Source organism: Oncorhynchus gorbuscha, linkage group LG05 (genome assembly GCF_021184085.1).
Source record: "Oncorhynchus gorbuscha isolate QuinsamMale2020 ecotype Even-year linkage group LG05, OgorEven_v1.0, whole genome shotgun sequence".
Taxonomy (NCBI): domain Eukaryota; kingdom Metazoa; phylum Chordata; class Actinopteri; order Salmoniformes; family Salmonidae; genus Oncorhynchus; species Oncorhynchus gorbuscha.
The window spans coordinates 39,298,063-39,313,332 of record NC_060177.1 but is presented as its reverse complement, the minus strand read 5'-3'; the positions used below and the strand labels follow the sequence as shown (position 1 = coordinate 39,313,332).

Here is a 15,270-nt window from a genome sequence, read left to right as displayed (position 1 = left end):
GGGGAAATGAGGCACAGGTGCGAATAATAATGGGGATCAAGGGAAAACAAAAGGTCAAAAGGCACGATGGGGCATCTAGTGACCAAAAACCGGAACAACCCTGGCCAAATCGTGACACAGCTCATCTCCTTTCCAAGACACCAACTTTCTTTTGGTTTTGCTATAGGAATAAGGTAACTGTAACGGCGTTCGTCTGTTGAAAGAGAGTCGGACCAAAATGCGGCGTGGTGGTTATTTTCTTTAATGAAAATTGAACGATACATGAAATAACTAAATATACAAAACAACAAACGAAAGGCTGTATAGGTTTTCGCTATCTTGTGAAAACAAACACTGAGACAGGAACAATCACCCACAAAACACACAGTGAAACCTAGGCTACCTAAATATGGTTCCCAATCAGAGACAACGAGAATCACCTGACTCTGATTGAGAACCGCCTCAGGCAGCCAAGCCTATGCTAGACACCCCTACTCAGCCGCAATCCCAATGCCTACAAAACCCCTATACGAAACACAACAAAATAAACCCATGTCACACCCTGGCCTACCCAAATATATAATGAAAACACAAAATACTAAGACCAAGTAACGCCAATCATCAATTGTATTAGCCAATCAGAAGCCTTCTTTCCCGGGACTTAGGGTAATACCCGACCAGGCAGGGCCCCAGGCAGTCTGTAGTTTCCATTCTGATGATCAACCTGTTTTTCTCTCCTGCTTATTTTACCTCCTTAGAAGAAATTGCGTTCCTTTCTGATGTAATTGTATTTGCAGCTAAATGTAAGTTCCAAAATCTTGATGTTTTGTTGTTTGGAGCTAAATAGTGTCTGTAAATATGTACCATTTGTGCTAGCTAGCTTGCGTACTCCGGCTAGCTTTAGCATTAGAATTAGCATTGTCATCCAGACTGCATTACTATTTAGCATGCTTATTATCATTTGTTAGCATTTGTCTGTGGTGCTAGGCTATTTTCGGTTGTAGATCGCTCATGCTTATTATGTTTTATAATGTGTAGATACTTCTGAATTGCTTTATTGTTCTTTGTGCATCTAGCATGTGTTTGGGTCCACATAGCCTGTTTAGTTGTGGACATGTAAATAGGCATATATTTTGCCATAATGTGCCATTGCCTAAGTTCTCCTCTTTTCTTTACAGAACCACAATTAGTATCAAAGAGACTGGTGTTCTATGTGTGTTTGTGGATCTTCAATAAATCCTTGAACTGGAACTATTGCTTCCTCGTGTTCTGAATGGACACCCTGTGCTGGTTGCTACCGGCCTAAAATCCAGCACCTAAGTTTTTTCCATCCCATTTTATTGGTCCTTCGAATTCATAAATAACCCATAGTTTGCGAATCAACACAAGCAAGCACACACACATGCAATAATTTCAGCGATTTTACTGAGTTACAGTTCATATAAGGAAATCAGTCAATTGAAAGAAATATATTTGGCCCTAATCTATGGATTTCACATGACTGTGTAGGGGCACAACCATGGGTGGGCCTGGCTCCCAAGTGAGTGGGCCTATGGGCCTGGGAGGTCCATTCAGAATGGGGTTTTCCCCACAAAAGGGCTTTATTACCAACATATATACTCCTCAGTTTCATCAGCTGTCCTGGTGGCTGGTCTCAGATGATCCCAGAGAAGAAGAAGCCAGATGTGGAGCTATCGGGCTCGTGTGGTTACACGTGGACTGGGGTTGTGATGCCGGTTGGACGTACTGCTAAATTCTCTAAAATGACGTTTGAGGCGGCTTATGGTAGATAAATTATTCATTCCGCATGCCCATTGCACGCTCCCTCAAAACTTGAGGCATCTGTGGAATTGTGTTTTCGAGTGCCATTTTATTGTCCCCAGCACAAGGTGCACATGTGTACGGATCATGCTGTCGTGTTGTCAACTTTTTGATATTCCACACCTGTCAGGTGAATGAATTATCTTGGCAAAGTAAAAATGCACACTATCAGGGATGGAAACAAATTTATGCACTAATTTGAGAGAAATCTGCTTTTTTTTTGTGAGTTTGGAAAATTTCTGGGACTTTTATTTCAGTTCATGAAATATGGGACCTACAGGTTGCGTTGATGATTTTGTTCAGTATAAAATCAAATGTATGTGCCTTTATCTGTATAAAACTTGTTTTATTATTTTGACTGTAGTTTACTGTAAGGGCTCTATTCGATCTGTTTTGCTGAAGGGCTTTTTATGGTGGTTTTGGAGCAGTGGCTTCTTCCATAGCCTTTCAGGTTATGTCGATATAGGATTAGTTTTACTGTGGATATGGATACCTTTGTACCTGTTTCCTGCAGCATCTTCACAAGGTATTTTACTGTTGTTTTGGGACTGATTTGCACTTTTCGCACCAAAGTACATTCATCTCTAGGAGACAGAACGCATCTCCTTCCTGAGCGGTATGACAGCTGTGTGGTCCCATGGTGTTTATACTTGCATACTATTGTTTGTACGATGAACGTGGTACCTTCAGGCGTTTGGAAATTGCTCCCAAGGATGAACCAGACTTGTGAAGGTCATTTGATTTTCCCATGATGTCAAGCAAAGAGGCACTGAGTTTTAAGGTAGGCCTTGAAATACATCCACAAGTACACCTCCAATTGACTCAAATGATGTCAATTAGCCTATCAGAAGCTTCTAAAGCCATGACATCATTTTCTAGAATATTCCAAGCTGTTTGAAGGCACAGTCCACTTAGTGTATGTAAACTTCCGACCCACTGGAATTGTGATATAAGTTAAATAATCTGTCTGTAAACAATTGTAGGAAAAATTATTGAGCATGCACAAAGTAGATGTCCTAACTGACTTGCCAAAACTATATTTTGTTAACAAGGAATTTGTGGAGTGGTTGAAAAACGAGTTTAATTGACTCCAACCTAAGTGTATGTAAACTTCCAACTTCAACTGTATATACAGGGGGTACTGGTACAGAGTCAATGTGCACTGGTTAGTTGAGGTAATATGTACATGTAGGTAGAGTTATTAAAATGACTATGCATTGATGATAACAACAGAGAGTAGCAGCGGTGGAAAAGAGAGGGAGCAGCGGTGGAAAAGAGAGGGAGCGGGGGCAATGCAAAAATAGCCTCAGTGATGTACTGGTCCATTCGCACTACCCTCTGTAGTGCCGTACTGTCGGAGGCTGAGCAGTTGCCATACCAGGCAGTGATGCAAGCAGGATGCTCTCGATGGTGCAGCTCTAGAACCTTTTGAGGATCTGAGGACCCATGCCAAATATTTTCAGTCTGAGGAGGAATAGGTTTTGTCATACCCTATTCACGACTGTCTTGGTGTGCTTGGACCATGTTAGTTTGTTGGTGATGTGGACACCAATGAACTTGAAACTCTCAACCTGCTCCACTGCAGCCCCGTCTTGCCTTTGCTTAGATTTGTGTGTATTAGGTAGTTGTTGTGGAATTGTTAGATTACTTGTTGATATTGCTGCACTGTCGGAACAAGAAGAACAAGCATTTTACTACACTCGCAACAACATCTGCTAACCATGTGTATGTGACCAATAACATTTGATTTGATTAGAGTATTACATTTACTGTTGTTTTTTCCCCATTCACTGCCCTTACTGATCAATCCCCTTTCTCACTCTATTGATATCTCTTGAGTAGCCAGGCAGCAGAGTAGAAATGCCAGGGGCATCTTATCCAAAAACAGAATGCGAATGAATAAATGCATAAACCATGTGCATATTGTTCATGGTTGTCCCTCATGTTAATACAAGGCAGATTAAGCTGCTTAAATGCCTTATTGACATCCTGGCCAATCAATGTGAGTGTAATTAAACAGTGAGTCTGAGCCAATGACAGGGCCAGTGATGCCCTCTCTATGGAGCTGCCGCTGGGGAAACAGATGGCTATGCATTTATTTAAAGCCCCTCTCTCCTGCTTAAAGCTGATGGGGAGAGGCTTTTCTGGCACCGGGGTTTGACCCCTTCTGACAATCGATTTTGCCAGTGAGGATGGGCCAGAGAAGATAGTTCCCGGTGTGATGTCATAATGCAAACAGGTGTGTGAAGAAAAGCATGTTTGTTTCACAATCACGGTGTACAGTCTCAGAATTGGTTTTACGGCAGTCATTCCCTTAGGGGCCGATTCCGACCACAGCAAGCATAATTGGAATGCAATTCCCTTTTTATGCACTTTCCTCTCTGTGAATTCTGACCTGAAATAGAATGACAATGAAGTATCCTATTCACCCGCTATTCGTTCAGGGTGGAGATCAAATAAATGAAGGTGTGGTGGTGTGTCGACACATGCACCGTATTCCATTGCCTTCACACATAAGGAAACCATGAATAAGGCCTAGCAAACCTACCGGTTTCAAGTGGTTTTTGTTTTTTACTTCCAATAGAAATAACACCATTCTCCATGCACTATAATTTACAACTTGATAAGAGCTAGTAATCTGTTTGGATAAGGGAATTGTAAATATAAATACACTGGCTTTAGATCTATTTCCCTTATAATAATTGGAGACAAATTTAAAACCAGAGCATATATCATGTACAGTGCCTTTGGAAAATATTCAGACCCCTTGACTTTTTCTGCATTTTGTTACATTAAAGCCTTATTCAAATGGATTTAAAAAATGTTTTCCTCAGCAACCTACCCCCAATACCCCATAATGACAAAGCGAAAACAGATTTTTAGAATTTTGTTAAAATTTATTATAAATAAAAAACAGAAATACCTTATTTACCGTAATTGCTGGACTATTAAGTGCACCTGAATATAAACCGCACCCACTGAATTATAAAAAAATATGTATTTTGCACATAAATAAGCAGCACATGTCTATAAGCCGCAGGTGCCTAACGGTACATTGAAACAAATGAACTTTACACGGCCTTTAAACAAAACACGGCTTGTAACAAAAATTAAACAGTGGCCTACCAAGAAAGTCATTGGTCACTATCTTCCTCCTCCTGTGCACTGAAACCACTGAAGCCATCTCCTTCGGTGTCGGAGTTGAATAGCCTCAGAATTGCTTCATCCGATGTTGGATCGTTTTCATTGTCGCTCTCGTGACTTTCATCCGGAGGCAAATACCCCGCTGAGCTCATGCTGCCCCTTCAACACGCAGCAGTCCAGCCTTTCGAAACCCGTTGATGATAGTGGATTTTTTGACAATGCTCCATGTTGTCAGGACCCACTGGCAGACTTGACCATAAGTTGCTCTTCGCATGTGGCCCGTTTTAGTGAAGGATTTCTCCCCACTTGTCATCCAAGCCTCCAACTGAACAAGGAGCGCCACCTTAAATGCACGATTTACACTGATGTCGAGTGGCTGCAAATACTTTGGGCCATCTGCTTTTCTTCCCTCTGAAAGCTGGTGTTGTCTTTTTGCACTGAGTCAGTTCCTCACGCTGCTTTCCAACGTCTTATCATCGACTCACTAAGGCCAAGCTCCCGTGCAGCAGCTCTATTTCCTTTTCCAACAGCCAGATCGATCGCCTTCAACTTGAAAGCTGCATCATATGCATTTCTCCGTGTCTTTGTCATGATGAGGGTGACAAAATTACTACCGTAATCAGAATGATGGGAAGTTTGAGCGCGCTCGATTTACGTCACATTATGTGACGGTGCTCAGTTTTTTGGCGGCATGAATCTTGTGAAAGCGGAAAAAATCCATAAATTAGCCGAGTCATTGTATAAACCGCGAGGTTCAAAGCGTGGGAATAAAGTAGCAGCTTATAGTCCGGAAATTACGCTACATAATTATTCAGAGCCTTTGCTATGAGACTCGAAATTGAGCTCAGGTGCATCATGTTTCCATTGATCATCCTTGAAATGTTTCGACAACTTGATTTGGAGTCCAGCGGTGGAAAATTCAATTGATTGGACATGATTTGGAAAGGCACACACCTGTCTAGATAAGGTCCCACAGTTGACAGTGCATGTCAGAGCAAAACCCAAGCCATGAGGTCGAAGGAATTGTCCGTAGAGACCCCAAGACAGGATTGTGTTGAGGTACAGATCTGGGGAAGTGTACCAAAAAATGTCTGCAGCAATGAAGGTCCCAAAAGAACACATTGGCCTCCATCATTCTTAAATGGAAGGAGTTTGGAACCACGAAGACTCTTCTGAGAGCTGGCCACCTGGCCAAACTGAGTAATCGGGAGAGAAGGACCTTTGTCAGGGACGTGACCAAGAACCCAATGGTCACGCTGTCAGGGCTCTAGAGTTCCTCTGTGGAGATGGGAGAAGCTTCCAGAAGGACAACCATCTCTGCAGCACTACACCATTCAGGCCTTTATGGTAAGGTGCCAGATGGAAACCACTGCTCAGTAAAAGGCACATGACAGCCGGCTTGGAAATGCCAAAAGGCACCTTAAGACTCTCAGACCATGAGAAACAATACCAAGTGTCATGCCTGAATGCCAAGTGTCACATCTAGAGGATTCCTGTCACCAACAATATGGTGAAGCATGGTGGTGACAGCAAGTTTTTCAGCGGCAGGGACTGGGAGCAAAGTACAGAGAGATCCTTGATGAAAGCCAGCTCCAGATTGATCAGGACCTAAGATTGGGGCCATGGTTCACCTTCCAACAGGACAATGACCCTAAGCACAAGACAACACAGGAGTGGCTTCGGGACAAGTCTCTGTATGTCCTTGAGTGGCCCAGCCAGAGCCCGGACTTGAACCCAATCGATCATCTCTGGATAGACCTGAAAATAGCTGTGCAGCGATGCTCCCCTTTCAACCTGATAGAGCTTGAGAGAATATGTCGAGAATAATGGGAGAAACTCCCCAAATACAGGTGTGCAAAAGCTTGTAGCATCATACCCAAGAAGATTCAAGGCTGTAATCACTGCCAAAGGTGCTTCAACAAAGTACTGAATAAAGGGTCTGAATACTTATGTGATACTTCAGTTTTTTTACGAACCTGAATACTTCAGTTTTTTTATGAACCGGTTTTTGCTTTGTCATTATTGGGTATTGTGTGTAGATTGATGAGGTGGAAAAAACTATTGAATACATTTTAGAACAAGGCTGTAACATAACAATGTGGAAAACGTCAAATGGTCTGAATACTTTCCGAATGCTCTGTAAAATAGATTCACCCATTTTATTTTTTATCATGCAGATATGTCAGGACATTGTAACTTATTAAGCTCATTCTAAAATACAGATATTATTTTCTGTCCCAGGGGATTGCACTGTGGATAAGTCTTCAATTTAGACCACAGTTAATTGAAATTAGGTGTTAGTGTAGGGCTCAAACAAAAACTTGTAAACTCCTGTCCTGTGTATAAAAAAAAGTTGTGGTCATGTACTGAACAAGCTTATGAATGTTGGAGGTTAATCTCCTTGATGTCCCTCACTTGGGAATTACTTATTTTGTGTTTTACGGACTCAAGCACATATTGTTATTTATTATGCATCCCCAATGATGAGAAGGCAGTTAGAGTGGGGCAAAAAGTATTTAGTCAGCCACCAATTGTGCAAGTTCTCCCACTTAAGAAGATGAGAGGCCTGTAATTTTCATCATAGGTACACTTCAACTATGACAGACAAAATGAGAAAAAATCCAGAAAATCACATTGTAGGATTTTTAATGAATTTATTTGCAAATTATGGTGGAAAATAAGTATTTGGTCAATAACAAAAGTTTATCTCAATACTTTGTTATCTACCCTTTGTTGGCAATGACAGAGGTCAAACGTCTTCACAAGGTTTTCACACCCTTTGCCTTGATGACATCTTTGCACACTCTTGGCATTCTCTCAACCAGCTTCACCTGGAATGCTTTTGGATGCTTTTCCTTCACTCTCTCCACTTTAGGTACAATGCCAGGAGCCGCTTGTGGATTTGACAGCTCTAACGCAGTTCCATCTCTGACACCATCAAAACATCAGTTATGCGGATGTCGGCTAATGCGGATGGGCTTGAATTGGGCCCTAAGAGTATACAGTGTTTGTTTACATATACTTTGTTTACAAACATGGGAATGAAACAGGCTTATATGTCAGGTTCTGATGGGGTAAGACAGTTGAACTAAGCTTATGAGGTATTTATAAGTTATATTCTTCAAGAATCAATGGGTACATATCATTCATTTACAAGTCCAAAAAGGGATGTACTGTAGCAACTGATGATTGGCCCTTTAATGCAAATGAACAGAATGATGAACTTAAATATAAACCACCTCAAATTCCAATTGGGCTTGATAAGATATTCAATATAAAATTTGTTTAAATGTATTCCTATCAGGAGTAAAATGTAGGGAGAGAGTTCACAATGTGCTAAATTCATCAATATTGCTAGTAGGCCGGCTATATACATTTTGTGAGCGAAGGTGGGCGTTCTTCAAGGTCTGTTGACCTTCTAAGATTAAGAATGAAGGATTTCCTTGTCAAAAGTGCAGGCCTACTGGCAGCGACGTGCACAGTATGGCCCACGTGTCTTCACTCACTGACATCCCAGAGAACTTAACTGACGGTAAAACAAACAGGCAGACAGTCAGGGCAAGAGAGCAGGGTAGACTGCTGCGGTTAGAATGTTAAAGCTAGAATGACACTGAAAGCATAGAGGATACAAGCCCTGTTCAGAAACATCAAAGAGTCAATCCTTCTAGACCGCACCCTTGATGAGATCTGACATTATGAGTTTGGTGAAAGCAAATGGGTGGAAATTGGGCTTTCATCCATCCAGGCTTGTGAGACTGGTGATTGCTTCAAGGAAGTAAGGATGGATGCTGAAGTAGTTATAGTACAATATGCAATATTTACAGGTGATCATTTTCAAATAATAATAGGCCAATAATACCATACCGTGAGTGGGACGGGTGTGCCTTCATGGCAATGATGAAGAGCAGCTGCTCACCGATTTGACAGCTTCAACACAGTTACACCTCAGACACAGCCAAAACATCAGCTATGCATGCAGGTGTCAGCCATCGCCGGGTAACGTTTACCTGATTGAGACCGCTGTACAATCCGCTTTAGTGGAGACTGCATTCACAGTAAATGCTGCATATTTCAATCTGAAATTTACCTTCACATTTTCTATTAAGAAATCTGTAACGCTTCAGATTTACAGATTGAATAGAGCCCCTAATCTAGGCCTAACTGTTTTACCCCAACAGAACCCAAAATAGAAAGCTTGTTTTACGCCATTGTTTGAAACCGTACAGATTTACATCCCTTACTCCATCTATAAATTGAGAGGTTATGTTTCTCCAGCCTGATCTCTCAGACAAAAATAGTGGCGGGGTGCTGCTTTGTTGTTGTTGAATCCCAGATTGCCCCATTAAGAAGACATGAGGATTTCAGTGATCCATATTCTCTGCAATTTGGAGAATGTAGTATTAATATCAGTAACATCACCACAGATGTTTTCCTTGCTTTTGAATACAAACAACTCCTTAAACTGATTTTTTTAACAGTGACATTGAGGACAGAAATAGCTCAATAAACATCTGCAGCATGTCTGATTCCCCGCTTTTAAAAACAAGTCACTTCTTTGCTGCTGACTGAAGCTGAAGCGTTACAGATTCCGGTACGGTAATTTCCGATAGAGCTGTTATGCAGGGTTTACTGTGAAAGTAGTCTCTACTAAAGGGGAAACATTGCCTTTCAATTATGAAGCACGATGTAAAGCTTAACTTCAGTGATGCGGATTGAAGAGAGCCCCTAATTTCCTCACCTTTGATCATGTATTTATTTTTCTTTAGATATACATGCCTTGGCACAGTCACGCTCAAATGAGATAGTTAGAATTTTGAAGCGTGAAAGTTGGAGAGTTAGCTGTGGAGTGGAAGGACAGAGAAAGAGATGCAAACTTGTCCACTGTCTATAGCGCCACCATGTGGCCAGCAGTACATTCAGCAGGTGAACGAAGGTAGCTTGAGTTCCATTACTGAAATCTGCATGTCAGCTTCATTGATAGTTTCACTTGAAATACAAATTATAATTCATGGCTGTTCTTGTCTGTGGAATTTAAACAACGGATGTTGGCAGTTATAAAAGTGAATTTGAGCAATTAAACATAATGATTTTTGGATACTGGTGAATGTCGTCTCCCAAAAAAGCCACACAACACTTCAAGTTGAAAACAATAACATTTATAGATTTATAGGTTATACATTTCATGATATAATAGCGATATATTATTATTATTGGCAAAGATATTGTACTCCAACTGCATTTTCTATACATAAATACAAAATGTGAGGTAGGGCCTCAATGATTGATGATTTTCAAAATAAATAATTAACTTCACATATTTGTATATGCTAAATATCTTTTTTATATCTGTCACAGAATTCAAAACATATATTTATATTATATATCTATTTTCTATTTTCAAACCAAAGGATGGCATGGGCTGTTGGAGGCACATATCTATATCCATAGGCAGCAGTACCTCACATAGAACACACAGAAATAAATGACATTACCCAAGTAATTAGACATTTAACCTATGCATTCATAGGTCCACAATAAAGTGCCAAAAAGACACAACATACATAACAATAGGGATATACCATATGAGACAGACAATACATCTTGAGTTACATACAATATTTTACTATTAGAGGACACCTATAAGGTCAATGGTTACCTGAAGATGTTTTGTAACATATTGGCAAACATTAAGGATCACTAGGTGGGATATGAATGGCAGTATCTCAATCTCCTAAATGCAAGTTTTTTGTATTGTTTTGTGTGTATTTTTTCAGAACCCTATGTTCTGATAAAAAAAGTTGTTCTCCCTCTTTGGTGACCTACTGACCAAAGTTGACCCACAGGTATAGCAATGGAAAGTTTATTATTTAGTGTTGTTCTTTGTGAAGGAAAATACCGGGGTAAACTATAACCCTGGTTTGTCAGTGCTTTGAGGAACATAAAAGCACGCTAAGGAGACATGCGAGGGGGAGAAGGGAGGAGAAGGAGGAAGCAGAAGGAAGAGAGCATACATAGACACGGAAGCACAGGAACACAAACAGCACAAGCTAGCTTTCGAACGTTTAATTTCCTGTTCAATCCCGTTGAAAACAGAAAGCTAATCCCCATGTCCTCAACGAAAGCATCAAATTGGCTACACAAGGACAGAGCTATTCCAAACAGCGCTTAGATTTACATTTGACATTTTAGCCACTTAGTAGACACTTTTATCCAGAGCGACTTACAGGAGCAATTCGGGTTAAGTGCCTTGCTTAAGGGCACAGCGACAGATTTTTACCTAGCCCGGGGATTCGAAGCAGCGACCTTTCGGTTACTGGCCCAACACTCTTAACCGCTAGGCTATCTGCCACCCCTACATGAATTGTTAGCTGTTGGCCCAGCGCAAACGTTACAATCTATCACAGCGCAAAAATGTTCTCTTTCTCTCTCTCTGTCATTGGAAGATAATGGATAATGTGTATACAGGAGTGTACATAGTCGTGATTCACACAAGGATTCACTCTGAGACTTAAATCATTTAAAAAAACCTGACCTGCTTGTTTATTCAACCTTGCCTTCAAGTGAGTGACTGTCAAACAAACACATTGTTGGACCTGTTCTTTTTTTTCACCCGCAACAGAACCGTCCCTAGTCTTTAGGGGGGCCCTAAGCTGAATTTTTGTTGGGGGACCCCCACCTCAAGGGCAAAACATTTTAGTGGCCCCCATGTTGATTATGGGGATAACTTAATTTGATTTATAGTTAATTTACTGCAATTCTACAAATTCTGCAAAGGGGCGTAGAGAAAATGTTGCAGTTTTAAAGTAAGTTTGCTGCAATTCTACAGATTTTGACCCAATTTAAAAATAAAGAAAAACCCTTCAGTAAGTAGGTGTGTCCAAACTTTTGATGGGTACTATATATATATATATATATATATATATATATATATCTATCTATCAGTACACACTGCATCATTTCTAGGCAGTTAGTTTAATTTACATTGTATTGCCTATTTTATAAAAGCAAAAATATTATATATATCATAATGTGCCATAGGTCAGAGTCTGATGAATACCAATGTTTCTCAGTCTGTCAATTGTATTTTTGTGCCTTTTTGTTTGTGGAGAAGTTTTCATTATCACTATACACAAAGATAGAATAATAAAACAATCACACACACGCGCATGCACACACACACACACACACACACACTCCATAAGGAGTAGTCCAGATGTAGTGGAGATGTCGAGAGCTTCAAGTTCCTCTGTGTACACATCACTAAGGAATTAACATGGTCCACACACACCCACACAGTTGTGAAGAGGGCACGACAATGCCTCTTCCCCATCAGGAGGCTGAGAAGATTTGGCATGGGCCCTCAGATCCTCAAAAAGTTCCACAGCTGCACCTCAACTGGCTGCATCACTGCTTGGTACGGCATCTGCAAGGCGCCCGACCCCAAGGCGCTACAGAGGGTGGTGAGTACTGCCCAGTACTTCACTGGGGCCGAGCTCTCTGCCATCCAGGACCATTGCACCAGGCGGTGTCAGTGGAAGGATAAAAAAATTGTCAAAGACTTTACACAAGCCATACACTGTTCTCTCTGCTTCCACACGGAAAGCAGTAACAGTGCACTGTTACCGTCTGGAATCAATCAAGTCTGGAATCAACAAGACTCTGAACAGCTTCTAGCCCCGAGCCATAAGACTGATGAACAAGACGGCTAAATGGCTACCCGGATTATCTGCATTGACCCTTTTTTGCACTAATTCTCTTGCAGTGACTCTTGCACTGGCTATGCACACACACTGGACTCTACCCACACTCACACATACTTACACTGGCACCCCAACACACACAGACACACACACACACACTACATGTGCACACACACACATAACACACGCACACATGCATACTGATGCCACAGTCACTTTACCCCTGCCTATATATACAAATCTTCATCAATTACCTCATACCCATCGATGGTACGTTTCCTCCATAGCCATTTTACTTTATCTTGTTACTGTTATACGTTAATCCCTGTGTATTTATTCCTTGTCACTATTTCTATTACATTTTTTTATCCTTAATTCTGCATTGTTGGAAAAGGACCCGTAAGCATTTCACTGTTAGTCTACACCTGTTGTCTATGAAGCATGTGACACATACAATTTGATTATATTTTTTTGTCATGTGCAGTCGAATATTGCCATTGCAACATTGTGACACAGTACACATTTTTTCTTTTGGAATAGAGATCCCCTCAGAAAGAAAGGGTTCTGGAGTAATGGCTGTGCATGGGCAGGAGGCAGAGGACAGACCATTCTCAGGTCAGGGGTTAGGGAGAGAAAGGGCAGGGTATGGTATGGGTGCCTGCCAGAGAAAGCAATGTTGGAGAGGAGGGCAGCCCCACTTTGCTATAGAGTGGAGGAGAAAGAAGAAGGGAGCAGGAGAGTAGAACCGGGAAATGAAGTGGAGGATGTGTTGGCTTGCTTTTCTCGCACCCACATTGAATGGAAAGAGGAAGGAAAGGAGAGATGAAGTGAAGTGGAGAACAGGAAAAAGAGAAGGAATAGGTGGAGGAGAGGGCAGTGGTAGGCTGCTGCTCTCTCTCTCCCCCGGTGCCCCTGCTAAAGTGGTGGTGGTGGTAGTAGTGGAGGCTGCTACTGGTAGGTGCCCAGCTGGAAATCTTTCGGGGGCAGTTTGAGGCCCAGGGAGTTGGATCCATGGGGATCCATCATGTTCTTGTAGCGCTCCCCTCTGTGCTTTGCCAGGAAGGGACCCCAGTCGGGCTGAGGGGAGCACACCAGCTTCAGACGCTGTGGAGGGGACGGGGGGGTGGAGTCACACACTTGTTTTAAAATATAACATTATAGAATCAATCAAGTTGCGGAAGGTCAAGGGTAGAGTTGGGTAGAATAAATTACAGTAGGACCGTCCTGAGAGATATGAAAATGTTGGGAATAGCAGTTGTTCGTAACACTGAAATGTCTAAGCGCATCATACCTTTATAGAAAATATTGATTGAACATACAGGAGATTTTGCTCAGACTTACTGTATGTGAGTACAGTTGCGTACACATGCACGTGCACACAGCTCAAACACTTTGATTAATGTGTGATGTAGGGAACTTCAACAAGCACAGCATGGGACTGCTAAGTTTCTGTGTGTCCTGTGCCGATCTGCCACCAGTTATCAGTGGACCAGGGCTGATATTTCACTTTACTGCACATTAGAAAATGTATCGCTGACATCAAACACTTCTGTGTGCATGCCAAATGCCACCCTATTCCCTATTTAGTGCACTACTTTTGACAAGGGCCCATAGGGAGACAGGAAGGTCATATTGCAGAGGGAGGGATTGTGTGGACCGTTTGTTTATGTAACCTGTGTGAGATGTGCAAAGAAATATTATTATACTACAGTAGAAACCCAAAGATACAAACCTCAGAGTTGTCAACAGAACAGGCAATATCAAACTGAGACGTGTATTAAATACCAGAAAAAGACTAAATGTAAATGTTGCTTAAATCTGCTAAAAAAAACATAAGTATTTACAGTTCAAAAAAAACATTTCTTGCCCCAGGACATTTAAATGAAAAAGTAGCAGATCTGCATAGGTCTGAAGTGTATTTATGGGACATTCAAACTGGCTTACAGTACATGTGTGCATGTGTGTGGTATTGTGTCCTCTTACATACCTCCATGAAGCTGCCTGGGGCCAAGTACATTTTGATGACAAACATGATTGGGATCCAGATGACGGAACACACCACCATCAGCCAGCCCATCACCATGGACCAGGGGGGGTAGGTGTAGTCCTCATAGGTCATCACCTTCCACTGGTATAGACTCAGCCCCAGGATACCCTGCAGGGAGAGAGAGGAGAAAAATTAGAGGAGAGGAGGGTTAGGAAAGAGTGTAGAATCAAGGAGGATAGGAGGAGAGGAGAGGAGATTGAGAAGTGAATGAGACGGAGGAGGACTGAAGAGAGTGAATTAGTGAGCTGAGGAAGTGAAGGAGGAGGTGGAAGAAAGAGTGATCAAAAACAGGAAGAAGACTATTAACAGATAGGGAAAGGAAGGATCAGGAGGGTAAGATGAGGAGGGTAAGGGGTGAAGAAGGGAAAAGGGAGAAGAGGAGGACAAGATTAGGCATGCACTCTGCATCACAGAGGTCCCCGGGTAATTTGTAACTGCCTATAGAGGGGCGGACTGGCTGGGGAGAGCAGTACGCTCGAGCTATAGGAGTGTCATTTGTCAGTTATGCTCAGCTGTTACTGCAAGAGACATTCTAGCAAACTAGTAATGTCACTGTAACACCTTCCAATGTGGTGAAAC

The 15,270-nt window shown here is 41.7% G+C and overlaps 1 protein-coding gene across 1 annotated transcript in view; it reads right to left on the bottom strand.

Annotated features, from left to right (window-relative positions):
* Nucleotides 1–11,894: 11,894 nt before the first annotated feature.
* Nucleotides 11,895–15,270, bottom strand: part of LOC124034874 (sodium- and chloride-dependent glycine transporter 2-like) — a 41,636-nt gene continuing 38,260 nt past the window's right edge. Inside the window, exons 14-15 of the mRNA XM_046348282.1 lie at nt 14,632–14,799; nt 11,895–13,748 (exon numbers count right to left, since the gene is read on the bottom strand). Coding sequence (XP_046204238.1) covers nt 13,593–13,748; nt 14,632–14,799 — 324 coding nt within the window. The 3' untranslated portion in view covers nt 11,895–13,592. The remainder of the gene's footprint in view (nt 13,749–14,631; nt 14,800–15,270) is intronic.